This window comes from Hippocampus guttulatus, chromosome 5, assembly GCF_054856545.1.
Source record: "Hippocampus guttulatus isolate MCC_2025c chromosome 5, RoL_Hgut_1.0, whole genome shotgun sequence".
Lineage (NCBI taxonomy): Eukaryota > Metazoa > Chordata > Actinopteri > Syngnathiformes > Syngnathidae > Hippocampus > Hippocampus guttulatus.
In genome coordinates this window covers 21,140,830-21,166,239 of record NC_141265.1, presented here as the reverse complement: position 1 = coordinate 21,166,239, position 25,410 = coordinate 21,140,830, and the positions used below count along the sequence as shown (strand labels likewise).

General features: G+C 40.6%; 1 protein-coding gene across 2 annotated transcripts; it reads right to left on the bottom strand.

Annotated features, from left to right (window-relative positions):
• Window positions 1-646: 646 nt before the first annotated feature.
• On the bottom strand, window positions 647-23,550 carry fam169ab (family with sequence similarity 169 member Ab). 2 transcript variants are annotated; one of them, XM_086110754.1, is made up of 11 exons: window positions 23,288-23,550; window positions 19,940-20,091; window positions 18,020-18,205; window positions 15,435-15,609; window positions 13,671-13,850; window positions 7,517-7,639; window positions 5,889-6,025; window positions 5,767-5,803; window positions 5,559-5,661; window positions 5,022-5,109; window positions 647-4,914 (listed from the first exon to the last, which is right to left on the bottom strand). In XM_086110754.1, exons 2-11 carry the CDS (start codon window positions 20,072-20,074, stop codon window positions 2,344-2,346), a joined length of 3,735 nt encoding a protein of 1,244 aa, XP_085966880.1. In that variant the 5' UTR covers window positions 20,075-20,091; window positions 23,288-23,550; the 3' UTR covers window positions 647-2,343. The 2 variants fall into 2 exon arrangements, with proteins under 2 accessions (XP_085966880.1, XP_085966881.1); XM_086110755.1 differs by having other exon boundaries at window positions 5,892-6,025.
• Window positions 23,551-25,410: the final 1,860 nt, after the last annotated feature.

Genomic DNA, 25,410 nt, shown 5'->3' with positions numbered 1-25,410 from the left:
CTGATTCCTGTGTGGAGTTTGCATGTTCTCCCCGTGCCTTTGTGGGTTTTCTCTGGGTACTCTGATTTCCTCCCACATGGTAGGGTGACTAGACACTCTAAATTGTCCTGAGGTGTGAGTGTGAGCATGGATGCTTGTTTGTTTCTGTATGCCCTGCGATTGGCTGGCAACCAGTTCAGGGCTTGCCCCGCCTGCTGCCCAAAGACAGCTGGGATAGGCTCCAGCACGAGATACCCTTGTGAGGATAGGCAGATCAGATAACGGATGGTTTGTGTGACATAACAAATTACAAGGTACCGTAGTTATAAACAAGTGAGTTTTATGATAACTACTGTATCTTGCTAGTTGCTACTTTGTTAAAACTTACTCGGACAACTTTGCTTCAACTTTATTTTAGCTTGCTTGCAAGAAACTAGTCATTGTCAATAAAATTAGTAAGTATAGTTAGCTTCATTATAACTTGCTAGTATCTAGTTTGACCATTGTTCTTGAAGCAGGCACTTTTTTCTTATATCTTCTGTCCACGTGTGGAAATATTTGGTGTTGTAGAAGATGTAAAATTGTAGGTATTGAACCGTTATGTGTACACAACGATCGTCATTAAAATTTGACACTTCCAACTACCACCATTAAAAAGACACCAAAGTGAAAAGGTCTTATGGAATCTTTATTTTACAGTCAGACCAAAAACAGAAATGCTTTTCTTTTTTTCCTTTAACATCAGGTCTTCAATGGCCTCGCGGTCGTAAACACTTCTGTCAAAATGTCACTCAAATCTCAACTTCCATCTCGTCATACTAATTGCAACACATAATAATAGTACACTGAAAATTGATGAAGATGATCAAAAACCATCCCAATTGAACTCACAGCGACCTTAACCAAATTGCTGAACAATGTCAACGTGTCTGGGGAAAAAAAATAAATCGGAAACTGGAAATTGTGGCAGACAAAGTGCCAGTGAAACAAAACACAGATGAAACAATCTGATGCTGTGTAATAGTGTGCATGTGTCTCCATGCCTGAGAGGAAACTGATCATTTCAACCACATGTGACACAGGTAGATTAAGGTCGCTCAGGCCAAGGTTACATAACTACTGTATAAGTCATATAGCTAGAAATCCTGCAAATGAGTGCAATACATTTTATTTCAGAAAAAAACAAAACACAATGCATCTTGGATTATGAGAAAATAAGATTATACGGGCCTGCAAACATTACTTGGTTAATTGTCGCTTTTACCCTATTAAAACAATTTACTGAATAAACATACATGTTCTATTCTCAACCAAAATGCTGAGTTGTTTAGATTTTAAATTCCATAGGTGAGAGCACATCAGATGTAATGGTAACTTTTTGGTGGGTTACTTTAGGCCTTTTAAATCTATACTTGAGCAGAAGAGCTCTCATACTGTGACAACACTCACGCTCACACAAAATTTTCTGCATGGCTTTAACAGCAACGCCGATACATTTGTGCACATTTACTGGCATGGCTTATTTGACTTCTTTTGTTGTCTTTGTTGAATAGCAAATAGACAGCATATACTGCTCTTGAGTTTGATTCATCACTGTGGCCCAAAAGTAAGTTGGAGAATTTTGGGAAGACCGTTTGGGGTATACGAATAACAATTATTTCTTTCAACGACGGTGCATTATTTTCACAGAAATATAATTTGGGGCTCTAAAACAAAAAAACATGAAGACGAAACCAAATGCACAATTAAAACAGACAAGGTAAAAATATTAAATGGGGATTCAAAAAAAAAACAACAACAAAAAACTGAAACATTGGTCATGTAACATCTGTGTGCCTCTAGTCTAAGTCTTTATCTATCGTCCATGATTGTTTTTTTTCTTGTCAGTCTTTTCATCTTTCTCCATCTCATCACGATCCACCTTTGGTCTCTTTCTTAAGTACTTTCTTTGTGCTTTGTCTTATATTTCTTCAGTTGCCCGATCAATAAGGCTGTCATCAATCATTTTAGGTGTTCCCTCGGTCTGGTCTCGAACTTTACGCTGGTAAGAAGCTCTTCTTTTGTGATTCCATCTCAGTTTTCAGGTGTATCATCAGTGAACAGAATGAGCATTTTGGTTTCATGATCCAGAGACGTGATGTCAGTTTCCATGAGGTCTTTGCTTGTTCCTGATCTTTGTATGAGCTTTATTGTGCCCCTGAGCACTGTTACTGGAGTTTCTAGCTGTGCCATCTCCAAGAATTCAATCTTCATCAATGACAGTATGTGCAATTTCTAAGCCTGGAGTTTCCTCTTTTTTTTGTTTGTTTGGTTCTCTTTTTTTCTCCTCACACCCCTGGTCTCCCATTGGTAGCCCAATAACTTCTAAATCTTTGGCATCTCTATTTGAGAGTTTGTGCAGACTCTTTTGGATCTTGACAGAGTGGTGATGGAAGCAGACTTTTTTCTTTTCCTCAGGACTCTTGTTTCTATTGCGGGATCAGCAACCTTTTCCTCAACTGAAACGGTTATCCTTTCATCGGTTTGATCTATCTCTGCAATAGACGTATGTCCCTCTTCCCGTATCTCGGGATGTGGCTTGGATTCTTCTTTTTCCATCTGACCTTTTGGCTCGGTGTATTCTTCCCTCCGAGTCATATCTTCCTCCCCGTGCCTTTCTGCAATTCCCCTACGAACAGCTTGGTCCTCCGCTTCTCTCAGTAGCTCTCCCATTTGCTCAATCTGCATTTCTTCAAGTGCAGCAGTTTCTTCTTCTTCTCCTTCTGACTTATGCCTTCTTTTGGATTTGCGTTGCTTGCTAGCAGAAACAGACTTCTTTCCTTGACTCTGAACCCTTTCTGCTTCTGGTTTACCAAGATCTGCCTTCTTTTCCACGGAGCTCGTCGCTTCGGTACTTTGATCACCCATAGTTGTCAAATGTTCCACCTTTTTCACTTGCACACCGTCCCCCGATTCAATGTTGGCGAATGCACGTTGGGTCTGTTGATGCTCTTCGACTGCGCCTTGTGTTGTCATGGATTCTGGCGCAGGATCATTGGAGGTGCTCGCCATCTCAGGAGTGTCTCTGGCTGCAACCTCCGGTTCACTCGCCTCACATTTCCCTCGTTGAACTTTCTCTTGTTCCACAACACAGTCTTTCAACACAGTGTTTTCTTTCTCAATGTCTGTTTTTAGTTCTGTAGTTTCCATTTGGAGATCAACATCCTTCTCCTCAAGGCTCCCTTTCTCATCACATATCTGTTGATTATCCTGAATAAATGCATTTGTTTCTTCAGCTTTTCCCTCGTGACCTATCACTTGAACTTGTGTTCCCTTTGTGCACTCTTCCATTACCGGGTCTTCCTGCTCAGTTTCCACACCCACAGGTGAATTTGTAACATTTTTCTCCGCCGCGGTTCCCTTGTTTGTCTGCTCCTCGTTCTCATCTCCATTTTCAGCAGACGTTTGATCTTGCACCCTGTCGTCGACTAAAACCACTTCAACGGCTTTCAGATCCCGTATCTTTGACACCATTTCTACACTGTGGTGTTGTGGTGCGGTAAGTTCCGTTTCCTCCTCAAGTGGGGGGGCGGGATTCTTTGCTTGGACGACATCACTTGAATCCGCCATCATACTCACTAAATTATCTTCCATTGTCGTCATCGTCTCCGTGATGACTTTCGTTATATTTACGGATGTCTCCGAAATTGCAGCTTGTTCGCCCGGCTCTGTGTCTTTTGTTAGAGCCGTAGACTCTTCTTTCATCATAATGCCACGTGATCGATTGGATTCCTTTCCAGGAATATCACATTTGTCTTCTGCCTGATGTTTTTTGCTTCTGCTTGTTGGCTCGCAGCTCGTTTCAACCTTCTTCCTGCCACTCCTAAGAACTCTTATTTCAATGACTGGCACTTCTTCCATTTCATCTACACTTTCCTCATTTGGATTGTTGTCAATATCGTCTTTTAGTTTGACAGTCTCTGTATCTGAAGTTGTAAAAACTTGACCGATTGATTCTCGTGTCCTGTTTTCCTCTGAATCTGTTTCAGGCTTTTCCGGCTCGGGTTCCTCCCCAACCGGACTGGAATCGTCCTTTTCCTCTCTTGCTTCAACCGTCTCCTCCTTTTGTAATCCAGCATACTCTCCAGGGGCTGTTGTTTTTTCCACACAAAGTTGATGTGTTGTTTTGAAATTCACAAGGATCACTGTGGCTTTCTGGAGCTTGGGAAGTTCAGTGCCTTCTTTCTGAGATGATTCTGTTTTCGACGCGACATTCTGGTCTTCGCCCGCCTTGCCTTTTTCTACGGCAACAGCCACTGTGTTAAGATCTAGCGTCAAATGATCTGCATCTTTCGCATTATCTCTCGACACAGTTACAGCCTCTGCCATTCCGTTACTGTTGTCATCTTCCTGTTCTTCCCGCCTCTCTTCCAGGTTTACTTCAGGCATAGATGTGACTTCTTCCTTCCCTGCCTTTAGAGCATCACCTTTTCCCAGAGAACTCAATTTCTCAACTGGTCTTTCTACTTCTGTTTCATTAATAATCAGATTGTCAGGTTTTACTTGACCACATGGGTTCCTTTCTTCAAGAGCGCCCTTGCATCTTCCTCTCAAAGGCAAAACTGTTGACTCGTGTTGCTCGTCATCATATCCCTCAGAAAGACAATTCTCTTCTCCCTCAAATGTTTCATCAAGAGTCATATGCAATTCTTCTCCGGCTGTGTCCTCTTGCTGAGACTCCTCTTCAAATCCTTCCATTTCTGACACATTTTCGATTCTCATTTGAGAATCACGGCAAGTATCCATCGCGGTCTCTGTTTCTCGACACTCTGCAGCAAGTGCTGGCGCATCCTCAGGTTCTTGTGGAGTTAAAGTAGTGGCTACCTCCACCAATTCTTCAACGGCAATGCCAACGTAATCTTTTCTCTTTTCTTCAGTACGGGTGCTAAATATTTCCTGAAAACATACAGACTCACAGTTAGGTCATGGTTGGTATGAATTAATAATCATTTTGAACCCCCCCCAAAAAAAAAACTTTGATGTTTTTAACTACACACACATACCTCAGTCACCGCCAAATCAGACAAAGGAGGAGTCCTCTCTTTCCTAGAAACACGTTCCTCTGGGGTTTCTGCTTCAATATCTTCAACTCTAACAGACACGAGAGCATTACTTTTAAGATTGAAATATTAAATTTCATTCTGATGACCAGTTAATCACACGGGCCTCCATATCCATTCATGGCATAGCTGCGGTCGAATGTACCGTAAAAGAAAAAACTGACGCATTTGCCAGTGCAGGCCTCATTTAGCCTGTTTGGAAATTTGACAGACCACTCTATGTCACGGTGGGCATTCTGGTGTTACCAAGGGTGTTTCCTTTGATATGCGCACAGCAGATCTGACAGTTTGGTGGCTGAAAGTCATCTGAACATGCCCGCTGGCCATGAAAATAGAGCCCGTTGTGACAGTTGAAGAGCACACTGACTGCAAATGAAATCTATGCAGTCTGTATAAACCCCAGCCGTGTGTGCCGCCACTTGACCAAATGGCACCGAAGAAATGCTTTAACATGTAGTTTGTCAAGCAGTGTGTGGTTACCGGACAACTTTTTTAGGGTGGCCTTCTGCAATCTTATCAGCTGTCTTTGCTTGCTTTTGGCCACTGCTTGTAGTCCGAGTTGCAACAGGCTCGTCACTAGTGTCTGTGTAGATCATTACATTAGTTCAAATAAACTTTAGTTCAACACAGAAACATTTGCGCAACATGTGGAAGCATTTTAACTGAAGAAAAATAATGAAATGCTTACCTCTAGAAACGCTAGACACCAACACTTCTTCCTGCAACTCAAAAATGTTTTTCCGGGTGTAAATCATCGGTCACTCTTTCTTACTGAACCACAAACAGGAATACAATACTAAAGAAACATACCACAGTTTCAACTTTATATGCCATAGATTCGGCTTCTTTTGTCTGCTCGGTGGCAATTGGCTCATTGGCCACTTCCTTTTTTGTCTCTCTCGTGACCTCTTGTGGTCTCGCAGTAAGTAATAAATTTGTTGATACCGCTGAGAAACAGACAACACAAATGTTGACATAATACATAAAATAGTGGTAGTGACAGTAAAAAAAATAAAATAACACCAGTAGGTACTGGTAAATAAAGAATCAATAAAGAACAATAATACACTTTATTTGTAAGCGTTGAAGAATGCTTACAAATAAAGAATTGGACATACTGGCACTCAAGTTCACTTTGCAGACTAATGAATACAAGAGCAATTAGGAATACATGTACAATTTTTTTTTAAAGTATTCGTAATGAATGGCCTATGCAAGTTGAAAGACAGTAAAAGTGTGGTGTGAGAGAGTTATTATCACGGAAGGGATTCTGAAAAAACGGTTTCAGAGATGAGGAGCTGAGGAGCTGCATAGCTGAAACTTTGGACACGGAAGAGTAGGAAGTCAAGTTAGGAAGAAGAGCAGAGCGTACACCACAGAGGAATTATAGGAACTAAGGTGAGATGGGGCCAAGGCTTTCTCAAAGATGGTCGGCTATTTGTGGGGGGTGGTTATTCTTACGTTTTGACCATTTCATTGGTATGTTGGCATGTATGCTGTTGAGGATGACACCCAGACACTTAACTTGGGGGGGTGGGAGGGGGCCTCGCGTGGTGGAATGCCTCCGAGTGGCGCGAGGGGGGAACGCCGGGGCTCTTGGGCCCCAGTTGCGGCTAAAATAAAGCGGCCAATCGAGAGTGAATAACTGTTCGAATTGGCGAAGACAGATTATAAATCAATAGGCAGAAGATTAGCTTTTAAATCTGTAAACAGTTATTCTGATTGTGTATTTACAAAGAGGGAGAATGGGGAAGGGACTTGTCAGGTTTAGAGGAGATGTAGAGCTGTATGTCATCTAAATAACCATGGAAGTGAATACCGAGAAGAGACGCCGAAGAACAGATCATTTTACCCTTTTATTTTCTCTCTATTATCTCTTCTATTTTGTCACTCCCCTCTTAAACCTTTTCTTTCCCACTGCAGACTTCAATACATACAGTATATATCATCATATAAACGGCCATGGTGGCAGGATTAAAAAAAAAAACACAAAAACAAACCCTCTTGCATGGAATAACTGTTCTGGCATAAAAAGGATACAGATTCTTCATTCTGCATGACCATTCAGCCAAACGGGGCAGGTAAAAAAAAAAAAAAAAAAGGTAGATGATTTTAAATGCAAATGAGTTAAGAGCATGGTGATGGAACAAATGTAACTTGTATCTCAAGGCACCACTGTACGTTGGATGGAAACCAGACTGGAATTCTTCAAACTTCTTATTGGTGGAAACGTGCCTGTGTACTTTGTTTGCCTTTTCCAATTATGAATGGTAGGGTGGATTGTCAAGGCTGGCAGGATTGGTGGGAAGGTTTTGATAAGATGGGTCGGAGGATGGTTACTGTGGTATTATTGCAGACAAACAATTAACGATGAAAAGCACTTGAACAGAATATTTTTACTACTGTACATCTGACCTGTGTATGCTGTTCGTTCTTACCCCTCAAATCTATGGTCTGAACCCTCTTGCTAATATTGAACGTCTGGTTTGGTCCACCCACACCCTCCACCTCCCAAAGTAGGTCTGTGTCTCCAGGGTACTGGCACAGGTACTTCTTACACACTGCGAAGAAAAGTGACAACGCATTATCAATGTGAATTGAAATAAATTATTAGTATTATCTATGTATAGTACTGTATAGCTCAGAAAAAAAAACATCAAAGATGCATTACATTTTATTTTCATTACAACAAATATAGAAGCAACCCTTTTCACTATGGACTGACCCTAAAACTATCGATTCATGTTGTTAACATACGGCAGAGAAGCAATGATACAGGTATGCCGTAAGTTGGTCTGATGCTCGGCTTTATTACCGGTAGGTTAATTTTGATTCCTTTGAAGGAGAATCACAGTACACAAAAGCCAAATGAATAGTAGAAGAATTGAAGACACTTATGTAAAACCCATAGCATAATTTAATCACTCTTGTAGATTTACGAGTTGTGTCGAGGCCTAAGGGCCCATGAGTGAGGTGTGGAGGAAGTTTCATCGCCTGCATACTCGCCCATCTCACCTCCACCTGCATCTTCGTCTCCGCATCCGCCAGACTTCGGGTGAGCCACTCTCCGGGGCTGAGGTGCTGGACCTCCTGCTGGGTGCTATCGGAGGACTTCCCTTACCGTCTCCAGAACCCCTTGAGGGGGCCCTGGCGGAGGAGGACCTTGTAAAGGTTCCTGGTACTTAACCCAAGGAAGGGGTGATTAGTTTTGCCAAGGGCGAAGGGCCCATAAGTGAGGTGTGGATGATAAAAGATGTATAAATGATGTAACTGGCGCACCATGTCAAGATGAAGGGTTGTTCATGTGATGGCTTTATTATGAAATAAATTCATCATTTAATGGGTTAACTCCCAGGAATAGGTAGTTCCTCCAATTTGTATTGAGAATCGATTAAAATTGTGATTTCCAATTTGAACGCTGGAGTGCGACAAACCCAAGTTAAAGCGGGGGCGTGGACCACAGTTTATAAATCATCCAGAAAGGCATGTGATGACTTGGTGATCTTGGAAAAATCTAAATGATTTGTTATGCTATGGATTATACAAAAGTGATATGTCATGATGATTGCACCACATGATCTGATCTGTCGTCATCTGGCTTGCAGTAGAAGTATTATGATGTTCCTTGACAATGCATTACGATGACTTGATTCATGTAATTGATGCTTTACTATTACAAGTAGGTCGAAAAATGCTATACATATTTACTCAGTAACTGCTACATATATATTATATATATGATTTTTTTTTTTTGCCCAGGTCACAAACATGACGTGTTAAGATTGTACAACTGTTAGGCCTTATTGCTACATGTGAGAAGCTGATGTAGTGATATGTATGTAAATGAAAATGAAGGTTGCTGTAGAGAAAGGTTACAGTTGAAGCTTTTTAAGATATGCATCTATACAATCGGGTTTAAACAAGTGACAGTTGTAACAAAGGGACACACACGGTGCCTTCTGCATGCAGTACAAAGGCCCTTATTTTCACATTGCGTGAATTCAATTGTACAATGCACCTTGACCTATGGTCTTGGAATTTTCCATTACATCACTGGAATTTTCGAGAAGACCAGGAGTTATAAAAATGCAGCTAGTGCTTTCTTTATTCATCCTCAAAACACAAGGAGTGACATGATGGACACACGACGCGAGACTTTTGTGCAAGTTGCATAGCTGAAAGGGTTAATTCGACTTCATTTGGACTTGACCAAATTATGGCGACCATATGGTAAAAATAAGAAGCTACATTATTATTTGCATTAGAGAGCAACCCTGTGGTTTGCCTTATTTCTTCACACTCCAAATGTATCTTGTCGATTATTAGGGTTCGTGTAATGTATTTGTTTGTTTGTTTGTTTATTGAACATAAAACATATATACAGTAATAATTTGACAGAAAATAAGGTAGATAAAAAAAGAAAGAAATCAATCTTCATACAACACAGTTATTATGTTCAAGGGAGTAGGAAGAAGTAAAAAACTTATCTAGTCCTACCCCGTTATGTGATTGTATCTAATAAATCATTTTTATATCAATCAGAAAAGAAAAAAGTAAGAAGAAAGAAGTCTCCATTAAGGCTCATACTTTACCCTTAACCGTGATATTTTTACAACTTTTGGTTTGTATCGGGATTATATACTTCCACACCCTGACACTCTTGTGTCAATTTTCTCTTGTATTCATAATGGATATTTATATACCTTTCTCTATTTATCAACTTAGTTCTGATTTATCATTATATTTAATGTTTTGAATTTATCATTTTAACTCTAATTGATGTAGGTTGTTTGTACTATTTTTTTGAATTTGTTTTTGAACTCAGCAAGCGATTTACTCATTTTCAGGTCCGTTTCGAGATTATTCCACAGATTAACACCTTTGATAGATACACTTCTTTGCTTGATGTTTGTTCTTGTTTTGAGTTTTTTTGAATAAGTTGGTACCTCTTAAATCATAGCTGCTTTCTCGAATTTCGAAAAACTTCTGAATGTTTTGGCAGAGCAGGTTATTGTGTGCTTTGTACATTAATTGGGCGATTTTAAAGTCAACCAGGTCATAAAATTTCATCGTATTTAATTTGATAAATAGTGGATTTGTGGGTTCCGTATATTTTGATCTATTAATAATTCGAATTGCTTTTTTTTTGTAGGTTGAGAATAGGGAGTGTGTTTGTTTTGCAGGCATTTCCCCATATATTTCCACACAGTAGGTCATATATGGTAATAATAATGAAGTGTATAATGTGTACAAAGATCTCTTATTTAGCACTTCCTTGGTTTTGTAGAGGATCCCTACGGTTTTGGCTATTTTTCTTTTTACGTTATCGATATGTGGCTTCCAACATAGTTTTGAGTCTATTACTAATCCGAGAAACTTGGTTTCATACGCTCTTTCTATCTCAATTGAGTTTACCATAATTTTAGCTTGGTGTTTGATTGGTCTTGTGCCAAAAACAATTAACTTCGATTTTTTCAGGTTAAGTGACAATTTATTTCTGTCGAACCAGTTTTTTAATTTGTTTAATTCGTTTTCTATGGTTGTCAGGAGCTGTTTCAGATTTATTCCAGAACAGTAGAAAGTTGTATCATCAGCAAATAGGACACATTTAAATTGTTTTGAGACCTTGCAGATATCATTTATATATAAGATGAATAGTTTTGGACCAAGCACTGACCCCTGAGGAACTCCGTGAGTGATTTTTAGTTGATTCGTTTTTTTATTGTTGAGTTGCACGTACTGATATCTGTTTTCTAAATAACTTTATCCATTTATAAGCTACACCTCTAATGCCATATCTTTCTATTTTTTTCAATAATATACTGTGATCTATTGTGTCAAAAGCTTTTTTTAGATCTAGGAAAACCCCAACAGTAAATTCTTTGTTGTCTATATTAGTGGCTATTGCTTCCACAAACTCCATAACTGCCATTGAGGTGGTCCGTTTTTCCCTGAAGCCATATTGATTCTCACTTAACAGCGCATGCTTTTGTATAAAGCTATCAAGTCTGCGAGAAAATAGTTTTTCTAATATTTTTGAAAATTGTGGTAGTAGTGATATTGGTCTATAATTTGTAAACCGATGTCTTTCTCCACTTTTATAGATTGGAATAACTTTAGCAATTTTCATTTTTGATGGAAAGATACCAGCTTTGAATGACAGGTTGCATATGTGCGTGAAAGGTCGCACTACATATTCTATAATCTGCTTTATTATTGTCATGTCAATACTAAAGCAATCAGTTGACTTTTTATTTTTAAAAGTTTTTATAATATTTGATACTTCTTCTTGTTTTACAGCAGTAAGGAACATCGTGGAGGAGTTTTTTTCTACATATCTATCTATTTCAAACAAGTTTGTTGGATCAGGAATTTGTTTTGCTAGGTTACTGCCGATGTTGACAAAATACTCATTAAATTCAGTTGCTATTTCTGCAGTTTTTTCCAAAATAGTATTTTTGCCTTTGATAAAATACTCTGGATAATCCATTTTTTTAGGACTATTTCTGATTACTTGGTTAAGTATCTTCCATATTTCTTGTGTGTTACTTTTATTCTGCTCTAATAGTGCATGATAATGATCTCTTTTACTGGTTCTTATAATATTTACTAGTTTATTTTTATAGGTCTTATATTTTTTTTCTGCTTCTTCAGTTCTCAATTTTAAAAACAATTTATATAAATTGTTTTTCTTTTTACATGCGTTTTCTATGCCTTTCGTTATCCATGGCTTACTGGGGTCTTTATACTTTTTGGAGACTTTAGTTCATGGAAAATGTTTATCATATAAAGAGATTATGGTAGACTGAAATACTTCAAACGCTGTATTTGGGTCTTCGTTTGAGTAGACCTCGGTCCAGTTTTGTTTTTCTAGGTCTTGCTTAAAGGCGTCGGTGGAGCGTTGGGTTCTTAGTCTTATTTCTGTTATGTGAGTTGTTGACTTAGCTTTTCTATCAAAATAATTATGAAAAACTGCAAAAACAGGTAGGTGGTCACTTATGTCATTAATGAGAAGTCCACTTTCCATTTTATGGTCAATCTTATTTATAAATATGTTATCTATTAATGTGGCCGTGTCAACTGTTATTCTGCTAGGTTTCAGGATTACTGGGAAAAAGCTGTTGCTGTACATAGTATTTATGAAGTCGGTTGTTTTTTTGTGTCCATTTGGGTTTAATAAGTCAATGTTAAAGTCACCACATATTATTCGTGTTTTCTTATCGTTGTTGTAACTGAGCATATCTGTTAGTTTTTTATTGAATGTGTCAATACATGATCCTGGTGTCCTATAGATGCAACTTATGATATTTGATGCCTTTTTATTATGTATTTCAATGGTTAGACATTCCATTAGGTTTTCTATTGTGTTTGTCAATCTCTCGATTTTACTGCATTTAAGTGCTTTGTCTACATATATTGCAACCCCCCCTCCTTTTTTGTTTTCCCTATTAGTTGAAAACATTTCATAACCTTCTATTTCCATTTCAGTTGTTTTATCTTCATCAAGCCAAGTTTCTGATATGGCAATTATTTTAAATTTATTGAATTTAGTCAGGTATTCTTTGATTTTTGTGAAGTTTTTATAGAGACTTCTACTGTTTAAGTGTATTATATAGCATTATGTAATGTTAATTACTACAAACATGAATGTATACCATTAAATTTGGCCTTATAAATATTATTTCTACTCATACACATGTACATATACCTATACGGGGAGGTTCGCTACTTCGCGGATTTTCGTCTATCGCGGGTGGTTTCGATTCCCATTAACCACGATAAACGAGGGATTACTGTAGTATTTTCTGTGTATATTATATATTGTTTGCCCCCCCATGAAAAAGAACTCTCCATGTCATGACTGGGGCTCCATAAGGATCATCTCCTGTATTGTGTTAGAAGCCGGGAGCAGGCAGAGCATCAAACATCCACGTCACTCCAGCTGTCTACCAAGTATATAGTCAAAGTGCGAGTTACAGTTTAAATAATAAAGTATGTTTCTGTAAGGAAAGGATGTCCAACCCCGGTCCTCAAGGACCCCTATCCAGCATGTTTTAAATGTCTTCCTCCTCCAACACACCTAATTCAAATGATCAGAATCGTTATCGGGGTTTTCAGATCTGACTGGTGAGCTGCTTGGAGGACAATTTGCTTACATGCCCTGCGAGATGGGGGAGGCCCAGCTGAATACAGCAGTGTATGCCCGGAAAGAGCGACAGAAGGTGAATGTGTGTGCCCCAGCCATCAATGACCTCTATGTCTGTAGTTCTTGTGGACGAGTTTGTCAATCAGGAATTGGGCGTATTTGCCATCTTGGAAAGTGCTCGAGGAGAGGAGTTGTCATCATCCTAACTAAAGTCATGGATTTAATGCGAAAATGCTAGGACATTGGTTCAATAATAAAATCGGATCGATGCACATATTTAGCCCTTATTAAATATGGGGTTGTCACACATTTGATTAGGCAGTGCGCAGTCTTGCATAGCACCTCAGTCGTGCTGATGAAAAATTGTGGTCCCCTCGAATCGTTAAAATTGCCCTTCCCTCTCTCATCTATATAACCTCAAAATTGTATATGAAAGACATACATACTTTTGTACATGGCTTTGGTGAGCGGATAACTCAATCCCACACAGCCATCTCGAAAACTCAGCACAAAATCCTCCAGCATGCGTAGTCCGAAGCCATTACCCCGATGACATTTTCTCACAAACAGAGAGTCCATGACAGGAAGTTGATATCGTCTTGTTGAAAGATAATTATGTAAGCTTCCTAAAAGGGAAGCAAAATGTAAATATGCATGAAAATGTTTGACTTGGATATACTGTATGTGAAACCTTTTTGTTATGTTTTGTTTTTTCAGACTTGTACAACAAGAACGTGAAAAAAAATTGCCTTCATAATAAACTTTTATGATGACAATAGTTGGACGCTGGAACAAATTATTTGGTAATTTTTTTTTTTTTTTTTAAATAGGACTTTGGTGAGTGACAATCAGTCACACTCCTCAGCCTCCCTGGTAAGGTCTATTCAGGGGTGCTGGAGAGGAGGGTCCGTCAGGAAGTCGAGCCTCAGATTGAGGAGGAGCAGTGTGGTTTTCGTCCCGGCCGTGGAACAGTGGACCAGCTCTACACCCTTAGCAGGGTCCTCGAGGGTATGTGGGAATTCGCCCAACCAGTCTACATGTGTTTTGTGGACTTGGAGAAGGCGTTAGACCGTGTCCTTCGGGGAGTTCTGTGGGGGGTGCTTCGTGGGTATGGGGTACCGAACCCCCTGATACGGGCTGTTCGGTCACTATACCACCGATGTCAGAGTTTGGTTCGCATTGCCGGCAGTAAGTCGGAATCGTTTCCAGTGGGGGTAGGACTCCGCCAAGGCTGCCCTTTGTCGCCGATTCTGTTCATAACCTTTATGGACAGAATTTCTAGGCGCAGCCGAAGCGTTGAGGGGGTCCATTTTGGGGGCCTCAGTATTGCATCCCTGCTTTTTGCAGATGATGTGGTGCTATTGGCTCCTTCAAACAGGGCTCTCCAACTCTCACTGGAGCATTTCGCAGCCGAGTGTGAAGCGGTTGGGATGAAAATCAGCACCTCCAAATCTGAAACCATGGTCCTCAGTCGGAAAAGGGTGGAGTGCCCCCTCCGGGTCGGGGAGGAGATCTTGCCCCAAGTGGAGGAGTTCAAGTATCTTGGGGTCTTGTTCACGAGTGGGGGCAGGAGAGAGCGGGAGATCGACAGGCAGATCGGTGCAGCGTCTGCTGTGATGCGGATGTTGTATCGGTCTGTCGTGGTGAAGAAGGAGCTGAGCCAAAGGGCGAAGCTCACAATTTACCGGTCGATCTACGTTCCAACCCTCATCTATGGTCACGAGCTATGGGTCGTGACCGAAAGAACGAGATCCCGGTTACAAGCGGCCGAAATGAGTTTTCTCCGCAGGGTGTCCGGGCTCTCCCTTAGCGATAAGGTGAGAAGCTCGGTCATCCTGGAGGGGCTCAGAGTCGAGCCTCTTCTCCTCCACATCGAGAGGAGCCAGATGAGGTGGCTTGGGCATCTGATTCGGATGCCTCCTGAGCGCCTCCATGGTGAGGTGTTCCGGGCATGTCCCGCCGGGAGGAGACCCCGAGGAAGACCCAGGACACGCTGGAGAGACTATGTCACCCAGCTGGCCTGGGAACGTCTCGGGATCCCCCGGGGAGAGCTGGAATAAGTAGCTAGGGAGAGGGAAGTCTGGGCTTCCCTGCTAAAGCTGTTGCCCCCCGCGACCCGGCCCCGGATAAGCGGTAGATGATGGATGGATGGATGGATGAGTGACAATCAGTGTCAAAGAAAAGTAAATTCACAACATAATGAAGGTCACCTGAGGGTTTGACTGAGTAGAAGCCAATAGCCTCTCCATTACTCCAGCAAATCTTTGCATAATCCTTCTCCCCATGGCTGAGGAAGGGAAGTTCCTCTTCAGAGTTCATCTCCCTTACTCTGTAGATCACCCGATTCAAAACATATAACACGATTCTCTCTCCAACGGTCTCCACCTAGAGGACACACAGAATCATCAAATTTATAGGACTCAGAGTAGATTGTTACTGAAAATTGTAAAATGTTTCCTCCACAGAGCCTGACTAGTTTTAAGTTGTACTAACACTGTTCGCCACTAGATGGCAGATATTGCCCATTACTAGCGCTTCAACCATGGCTTCTCCATCATATGGCATTTTTCTATTACAGGTTCAAGAACGGCCTGGCCCCGCTCTGCCCCCGCCTCTCTTGGCCTGGCCTCTGTTGCTTCTCCATTACAACAGGCACCAATCAATTGGGGTGGGATCATCTGAACTGTGCAAGTCTCCACTGCACACTCTTAGTGTTGGGGCCTTGCGACAGATTACACGAGTGATGAGTCTCAGTAACTGGTTTTGGGACGATTTAAAATATGAATCACTGTTGCAAATGGCCATGTTGTTTATTACACCCCATTAATTGCACATAAATTTTCACACTGACAAAAATTCAATTTTCATCTTCAAGCGAGAAACACACGGGCACTCACCGGCCACCACCAAGACATAAAAATACAGCATATACCAGAGATGGACACTTTACCCTATTTTGGCCGGTCTGTCCTTCGTCCTCTCGTGAACGCATTTAAGGGGCCAAACAGGTGAAAGTCTGAAGGGGCAAGGTCTGGGCTGGAAGGGGGATGAGGGAGCAGTTCCCAGTCCAGTTCGTTGATGGTCTGCACCGTTTGGACTGCTGTGTGAGGCCTTGCGTTGTCATGATACAAGAGAACTCCTTCTGAATGATGACCCCTGTGTTTGTTCTTTATGTTTCCTGACATGCCTCAGCAGTTCACAGTAGTTAACATGAAGTTTGAAAGTGACAAAGTCAAAAATGTGAGCGACAGTCCAACAATTTTTACGCTGAGGGGATACGGAAGCTGGTGCACCGATGGGAAAGGGTGTGACAGTGCTGGGAGACAATAAGACAAAAAAAAAAAAAAAAGGAAGCTTCTGTCTGTATCTGTAGAAGTCCTGATACAAAAAAATTCATCTTATTTATTGAATGACCTTGGTATAAAAAAAAAAATTTTTTTTTACTTGGCTGTCTTGCTGGCCTAAAACCAGGAAACGGGTGTTTGCAGTAGAATTACTTGCATCATTTAAGAAACACCCCCATCGCTCAGTCAATTAGATCAGCGGTCCCCAACTTTTTTTGCCCCACGGAATGGTTTAATTTCAGATAATATTTTTAGGGACCGGCCTTTAAGGCCGGATAAATACAACGAAATAATATGATATGACCTACATGAAAACTGTAGTATTTTCTCAACCTAAGTAAAGACGAATGATGACACGAGGATCCTCCCATCAGGCTGCAACACTCTCTGGTCGCTATGGTAACATTTAAGTGTGCCTTCAAAATAAGATAGACCGCAGATAGAAAGTGCATGAAAAATACGACCTTAGTCCGTGAGAATCTCCCGTTGAGATAAATCCGTATTTTAGGTAGGATTCCTGATACTGTCTATTAAATGTAGCCTTCTTTTTCTTGAAAGTCAGAGGCTCCTCTTCTTTCTCCTGGCTGTGCCTTTTCCCTTTCCCCCCAAAAAACTTTCCAACACCTTTTTTTAACTCATTTTGCGAGCTCCTGGGTTTCATTTTAGCGGTAACCTATTACATGACCGAGAAGCGCGCCTTGACCTGCGTCAAGAGTGACATACAGTAGACGGATGTAACAGAGAATCTGTGAATTTTTCAAAATAAAACATCTTTCAGATTTCAAAATGAATAAAATGCAAGAAATGTAAGTTATTTATCCTTTCTGTGTGGCCTGGCACAAATGACCCACGGACCGGTACTGGTCCGTGGCCCGGGGGTTGGGGACCGCTGAATTAGATGACAGTCACAATCACAACCCTCCTCGGCTTGCGTTCTCGAAGCAGGTTGGAAGAGATTCTGAGGAATGCTTCCACTGTGACCTCACAGCTACAAACGTGTAATGTAAACGAGGGGGGCGGAACCAGGTTGTTTTACGGTAGAACCCTTACAATGGAAAAGGGGATATAAAAGAAGTGAGGACACAGGCCAGATGCCGTTGCCAATCATATTACAAGGTCCTGCCGAGAACACAGCGATAAGAGGTAACTCGATTGTGTCTTTCTGGTCATCTAAGAAGCAGATTATATGAACACGAAAAAAGTAAGGGCAAAGCAGGATGCCTGGTTATCTTTAAAGACACTATCAGCCAAGAAAGATTTCAACCTCTCATGGCCGACTTAATATCAAAAGTACACAAACAGTTTTGTTTGTTTGTTTGCTTTCCCTGAGATCCACAAACACACAGGAGGCTGCACTCACCGAATCTTGTGCTGTGACCTTATGTACACACATATGATGGATGATAGCCACCTGCTGATTTTTACACGAACTGCTGACAGTTTGCTTTTACCTCAACAACTCCATCTCGAGCAAGGTCACATGTCTTGAGAATATCGTCCACAGTCCACCACTGGTCCAACAGGTACAGAGCCACAGCAGTGAACAGGTTGGCAGGGGAAAAGAGGGCCAGCATCCTCTTTTTGTCATCGGAACCATACAGAGGAACATAGCCTACCCTGGAAATGCCTACACTAACCTGAAGACAGTGGGGAGAGCACAGAAATGAGTATATGTTATTAATATGTCATAAATATACAAACCATTCCGCAACATGATGACCACAATCGAACGAGACTCCATGCAGGAACTGTACATTGAACCCATGTATATTTGATCTACTCATTTATTTTTTTTCTGGGAAACTATGCTCGTATTCCTTGAAAAAAAAAAAGACCTATTCTCTGATTTTGTGTGAAGGCTATGTGAAGGCTAAACCATTACTTTGGCACCATCTTGTGGCATCGTGGTGTCAATTAATAATAGTCAGGTGGTTTGTGGACTGACTTTTAGACAAAAATGTTGAGTTTTGAGACGAGTTTTAAGGATGGGCAGCGAGGGGGCTTGTCGACCATTCGGTGGGAGGTCATTCCAAAGAGAGGGTGCAGCAACGGAAAGCTCCGCTTAGTTATTGGCACCTCTAATAATATCTGGTCCTCAGACCTGAGGTACCGGGCAGGTGCGTAGGGGTGGAGGAGCTCAAAGAGGTAAGGCGGCGAGGCCATTTAAAGATCTGAAAACAAATAAAAGGATCTTAAAAAAACTCTAAAATGGATAGGGAGCCAATGTTAACAGTAGGAGTGATGTGCTCCCTCTTCGGAGTACCAGTCTAGAGGCGAGCAGCAGCATTCTGGACCAACTGAAGGCACTGAATGGAGGATTGTCTGACTCCAAAGTAAAGTGCATGACTGTAATCCAACCGGGATGTGACGAAGGCATTGAATTACTGTTTCAAAGTGCTCATGAGAAAGGAGAGGCTTTACTTTAGCCAGCTCCCAAAAATGAAAGAAGCTGGTTTTGCCGGTCCAATTTAAAATCACCATCCAGTTTAAGCCTGTTGGCTTAAGATAAGGAGCCATGGGGCCCAAGTCTACAGAATGGGATGTACAAGGGCCACTTTAAAAGAATATTTTAAAAAACAGTTACTTTTATTCCTTTCCATTTTGTGTGCAATAAGCTTGATGGCAACAATGATGTTTTTGGTGTTATGTATTTTTTTTTTTTGCTGTTCTTAACCATTGGGCATTAAATTATCTTGAAGCCGGGGCCTCATTATCATTGGGTTTCATTTTAGTAGCGGTTGTGCATTTTTAATGCATGTTGCCCTGAATGAGAATGGTTCAATAAAATCAGTTGAGAGCAGGAATGTAACGAACACACGGATAAGATTTTTAAAAAATTTTGTACTAGTGAAGGTTCTTCAATGTTGAGTGTCTCACTTAAATGTTTTGAAAAAATATGTCCACAAAGTAATTGAGGGAAGAGAAGCAATACTATGCTGAGTATGGTGAAAGTGAGCTTAGACCCCCTTCTCACATCAAAATTTTCTCAAGCGTGTTTCATTGAAAAGAAAAGAAGTACAACTACAGAAAATAGATCCACTAAAATCGATGGAGCTCAGGACATTACATGGGATTTTTTTTGGTATATTTCAATTTGTGGCCACAATATAGAAAATAAATAAAAAATATAAAAAAATAAAAATACACATTTTACATGAACAAACTACAGTAAAAAAAAAATCATCCAAAAAAATAAGTATCAAACCGTGACACTAAAGTACCAAACCAAACCCTGAATTTTGTGTACCTCTACAGCCCTAATAATTTTCTCTTAGGGAATAACCAAAATATAATGAAATAAAGAATATTGTACTTTGACTTGATATTTTCCATTACAGAACAGAGAGGTGAGCCATTTCTGACTGTATAACCTTGGTGGAGTCGGAGAGGATAAGATGCTCGGCAGAATCTGTGTTGCTGTGAAGGAGGTTGTTCAGATAGTTGTGTGCTGATGCTTCCAGCTCGGCCTGGCTGACATTTGCCAGGAAATCCACAGGGAACGTCATACCTAGATGACAAAAAGCTGGAAGCAATTGGACACATCAGGTTTAAAAGCTCGAACCAAAATAATCACATATGGGTGTGATGACGCGCTAACCACGGATCCACCGGGCCCGTCTCAAATATGTAAAATAGAAATGTTGTTTACATATTTTAAAAATGCTGGTACAGTACCCACATACACAAATGTATATATATCTGGTGTGGGGGTGGGGGGGGGCAAATCCGACTTTTTCACTTTAGCGGGGGGCTCTGGTGGGCCAGAGGAGGCTTGGCGGACAATGGGAAAACCTACAGTTAGTGTACTGCATGTACATTCTTTCTTGCCTGTCAAAGAACATCAGACAGACATGTGCATTCCTTTGTCCTTTCGATTGCGCCAAGGAAAAACATGGCTGTGTGCAGATGCATGCGTTTGTGAAAGCTGGCCGCTGCACAACCCCGAGGGCAGGGAGTTGTGAATACCACACAATCCATCTATAAACCAGTCAGACCCCCCCCCCCCAAAGGTCTCCTCTGTATGCTCAGGATATGTTCACACTGCAACTCAATTGCGACACGTATGTGACTTTTTTTCTGACTTTAATCCCACTCGAAATATTAAACAAAAAGTGGACAGTGGAATTATGTGGTGTTAATCATAATTCAGCCACGCATATGGTTCATTTAGTACACGCTGCAAAGACGTGACATCATCTTTAGCAGACGTCTCCATTCAATGAGATTGAGGAGCGTTGCATCATATCCCCAAAACATTTCTACCTGGACCTGTTCCGGCCTCGCTACTTTGGTGATGAGATGTTAAAAAGAGCCTCTACTAGCAGGAACATATTCACTTCCGTAAACACTGTGTGACATTTGTGCGGCTGGATGGATGGCTGCTGAAGTTGAGGATGAGGAGAGAGGAGCGTTGGCGCAGAGCGCCGGTGCGTATTTGGAACTGAGAGTCGCCGCTTGGAATTGAAATGGATTTCCATGGGACAGGAGAAGTGAACCAATCTCTTTTTTCGTCAATGGATGCTACAGCTTCTTGTTGACTTTGAAACTTAGCTTGTAGCCGACGTGTGCACATTTTGAGCATGACGTCTCTGATCCACTGGTTAAAGGACACTTTGATTCTCTCCTCTTTCATCTGAAACTGCTTCAAACAACAAAGCGTGTGACGGAAAAGTGGTTAGGACTGCACGAATGTCTGTGTTTTATGTTATGTGTTGTGTTTATTATTTTACTTTATGTTAACTGTTTTGTGAAGCGCTTTGTTACAGCTGTCGCTGTTGTGAAAGCGCTATATAAATCAGCATGTATTGTATTGTATGATGTCTTTCTCCCCCCAATGCCACTTGATGTCATGCTTTGGACACCGATGTGTCACATCACAGTGATTAAAAATCCCATTTCTTTTTGTCATGTGGCCGAGTATATAAAAAGAACAGATTTGACCAAAAATCTGAATTGGGCATCACACGCTGGAGTGTGAACGTCAGACACAGATGTGGTCCTTTTAATATTGTGACATGACGATGACATTTGATATTTAATACAGCGACAATGCCATTATCATTACATCCTCACTATCGACATCAAACGGTTTAGGTCCATTGAGCTTTACACACGCAAAAAGTTATTTGCCAATCTATTGAACTGTTAAGTACAGCAGAAGTACGCTGGCGGCTGCCTGCAGCTGTTTTAACTCCTAAAATGGCAAAGGTTTTTCTGTACAGTTAAAAATGGCTTACCTTAACCTTCGCAATTTGTCCAAGGGTAGAATCCACTCCAACTAACCTGCAATCCTACTCCTGTCTATGATCGTCATCATCATCATCTTATTTTTGATTCATTTGTCAGGTTACAGCTCTTTTGTTCATACTGTCACCTACTGCACAGGAAGCACAACGTGTTTCCATATACAGTCAATGGAAGCAACCCTGCTTTGTATTCAGCCCCGCGAACAGACACGAGACAGCCGAAGCATGTTTCTATCAGTCGGCATCAAAATGGGGGTCCGTCAGTGACGGACAGGATGGTCCATTGATACTTGACAATTACACTGTCGGACAAAAACCCACCTGCGTCATTGCTTGGTCCAGTTTTGGAGTAAGGTGTGAGAAAGTTCCAATTTAATTAGAAGAACTAAATAATATTAATATAGCACTAACAATTTTTTTCCAGTGTTTGCAACTTTTCCCTCCGATAAGGCATTGTGTGTATTGACAAGAATTGGTGACATTTTCATATCACTGGCATCAGATAGAATTCTCCAAAAGTATACATTTTCAGGAAATGCAGTAAAATCATTTCTATTGCTACCACAAAACAGCAAGCCGTTCTCAATAGTCTTGATTGGTCAAACAATTAAAACTAAATAATTTTTAAATAAATAAACAAAAATGTGGACAAACCAATATTGAGGCCAGCGCTATTCTACCTTCCTTGAATTATCGGTATATGAAACATTCCAGTTCAGGCAGGCACAGTGAAGACTGCAGGTTGTGAAAATGGACTTAGGGGAGAAACAACAACAACAAACATCTAAGAGAAAGTTGTTCGGTTTACGAAGCGGAGGATCATTTCAAAGGAACACAAAGTTCTCGCGAATAGAAAGGGGAATGGGATGCACACGTACGAGTGGGTGTGTGCTCACGATGTCATTGGACAGCAAGTAAAAAATTCATCAACTGCAGAGGACAAGACACCTCATAGAGCAAAACACCATCTAACAAATAAAAACATACGTTTGTACCGTGTTTTAAATGTGTCCCATTTTATTTGTTTTGACAGTGGGAAAACGGACGCTCACATTAATCGATCACTGAATAAATTGTCGAAATGCTAACTCGGCCATTGAATTAATACTTGTTTTCAGAACCAAATATTTCGCCTTCGGGGTGAACAGATAGATTAGTAAAATAGAAACAGCTGCGTGTCTGTTCAGAAAACCTTGTTCCCAGTTAAAATAGAGTAACATTTACTTTGTTGATGTTTATAGCGTCCAAGAAACAGAAGGTGGGACGGGAGTGGCGTGAAATATAAATATAACGAGGCTGCAAAATCGCCCACAGAGCCGGACAGGCACAGAGCAGTACAGTATAGCATGAGTAATTGCTGCTACTTTTCACCGCACTTATCGGTCGGTCGCTGTCTCATACAGCTTGACTGACAGCAGAGCAGACGCTCACAAAAATAACATTGGATGAGCAGCACTCAGACACAAAACTTACCGTCAAGCGTCCTCCGTCTTTTAAATGTCAAACAACCGAAATCATCCAACACAGATTTAAAAGGTTTAAAGGGCTACTGCTCGAGCTGCTGTGGATAGAACGAAATGCGCATGCCCCGCTCGGGTCACCAATCCCGTGGTGCTTTTATGTAACTCCACTTTAATCCCCTCTAACCCTTTAAAATGAATTGGATCCTGCTGATTTGACATTCACGTTGCGTGTTTGTTATCACCGGCAGCAACATCGTAAACAATAAATGGTTAAACATCTTGTTCACCGTCCTGTGGTTTTACGGTCAGCAGCTATGTCTTAAAAAATGGTCAGTTTTAGATTGAAAAAAAAAGATTTTAATGTACCCACATTCGTACCTACAAATGAATATATACATTATCAGTTTATTCGAAATAATTCCTTAGTACGTGTGACTGATGAGAGCAGAGCATTATTTTTGCATTCTTTTTACTATTATCATTGGGTTTTATTTTAGAAGCGGTTGTGCATTTTTAATGCATGTTGCCCTGAATGAGAATGGTTCAATAAAATCAGTTGAGATCAGGAATGTAACGAACACACGGATAAGATTTTAAAAAAATTTTGTACTAGTGAAGGTTCTTCAATGTTGAGTGTCTCACTTAAATGTTTTGAAAAAATATGTCCACAAAGTAATTGAGGGAAGAGAAGCAATACTATGCTGAGTATGGTGAAAGTGAGCTAGACCGCCTTCTCACATCAAATTTTTCTCAAGTGCGTGTTTCATTGAAAAGAAAAGAAGTACAACTACAGAAAATAGATCCACTAAAATCGATGGAGCTCAGGACATTACATGGGATTTTTTTTGGTATATTTCAATTTGTGGCCACAATGTAGATAAAAGATGGACACAAAATGCTTGCATGTTGCCATGATATATTGAGGCCGCACAAAATACCGGTACTCGTTTGTGTGTTAAAAATCACATGAACTAGGGCATGTGGGTAAGCAAAGGGTGCACACCTTTGCTGGAGACCTCACTTCCAAGTGTCCATCAACTCAAGTGTCTTTGAGTAGTCTCTTCTCATTCATACCCCTGCAATGCCAGGTTTCTATAAACTTTGGCTGCCTGTCAGGCTACTGGTGACATCATCGGCGGCTCAGCCCAGGGCCAGAGCTTGTCATTCAGGGCTTTGAGTAAAAACAACCAATCCACTGTGGACAAGCACAGCCCCCATAATTGTCCTTGTGTCAATCTCCACTCAATAAAAATATAAAATATCATTTTAAATACAAGAATAACATTTAATAATATAATGAACAAGTATTAGCATATAAAATCTATTACATATTTTTATTAACAATGCTTATGTTGTCTGACTGAGCAGTATGCATAATCTTTTCACTATGTCATAATATACTGCAATAACTATCCCACAGTAATGTTCTTGTCATAATGTTAAATGCATGGAAATTCAGGCAAATTATACTGAAAGTGGATTTCTATAGATTGGCTGTTCTGCTGTGGGATTTTTCACATATTTTTCACCTAGTTGTTTACATTTCTGAAACTCAGTGTGTTTCATCCTCTGTCTGAAAATGGGCATGGATGTACAATTTGTCATCGGCTGTTAGCACTTTGTGGTACCGGTAAGTTTAAAATGAATAAATAAATAAATAAATAAACATAAAGAACATTTTACATGAACAAACTACAGTAAAAAAAAAATCATCCAAAAAAAAAAGTATCAAACCGTGACACTAAAGTACCAAACCAAACCATGAATTTTGTGTATCTTTACACCCCTAATAATTTTCTCTTAGGGAATAACCAAAATATAATGAAATAAAGAATATTGTACTTTGACTTGATATTTTCCATTACAGAACAGAGAGGTGAGCCATTTCTGACTGTATAACCTTGGTGGAGTCGGAGAGGATAAGATGCTCGGCAGAATCTGTGTTGCTGTGAAGGAGGTTGTTCAGGTAGTTGTGTGCTGATGCTTCCAGCTCGGCCTGGCTGACATTTGCCAGGAAATCCACAGGGAACGTCATACCTAGATGACAAAAAGCTGGAAGCAATTGGACACATCAGGTTTAAAAGCTCGAACCAAAATAATCACATATGGGTGTGATGACGCGCTAACCACGGA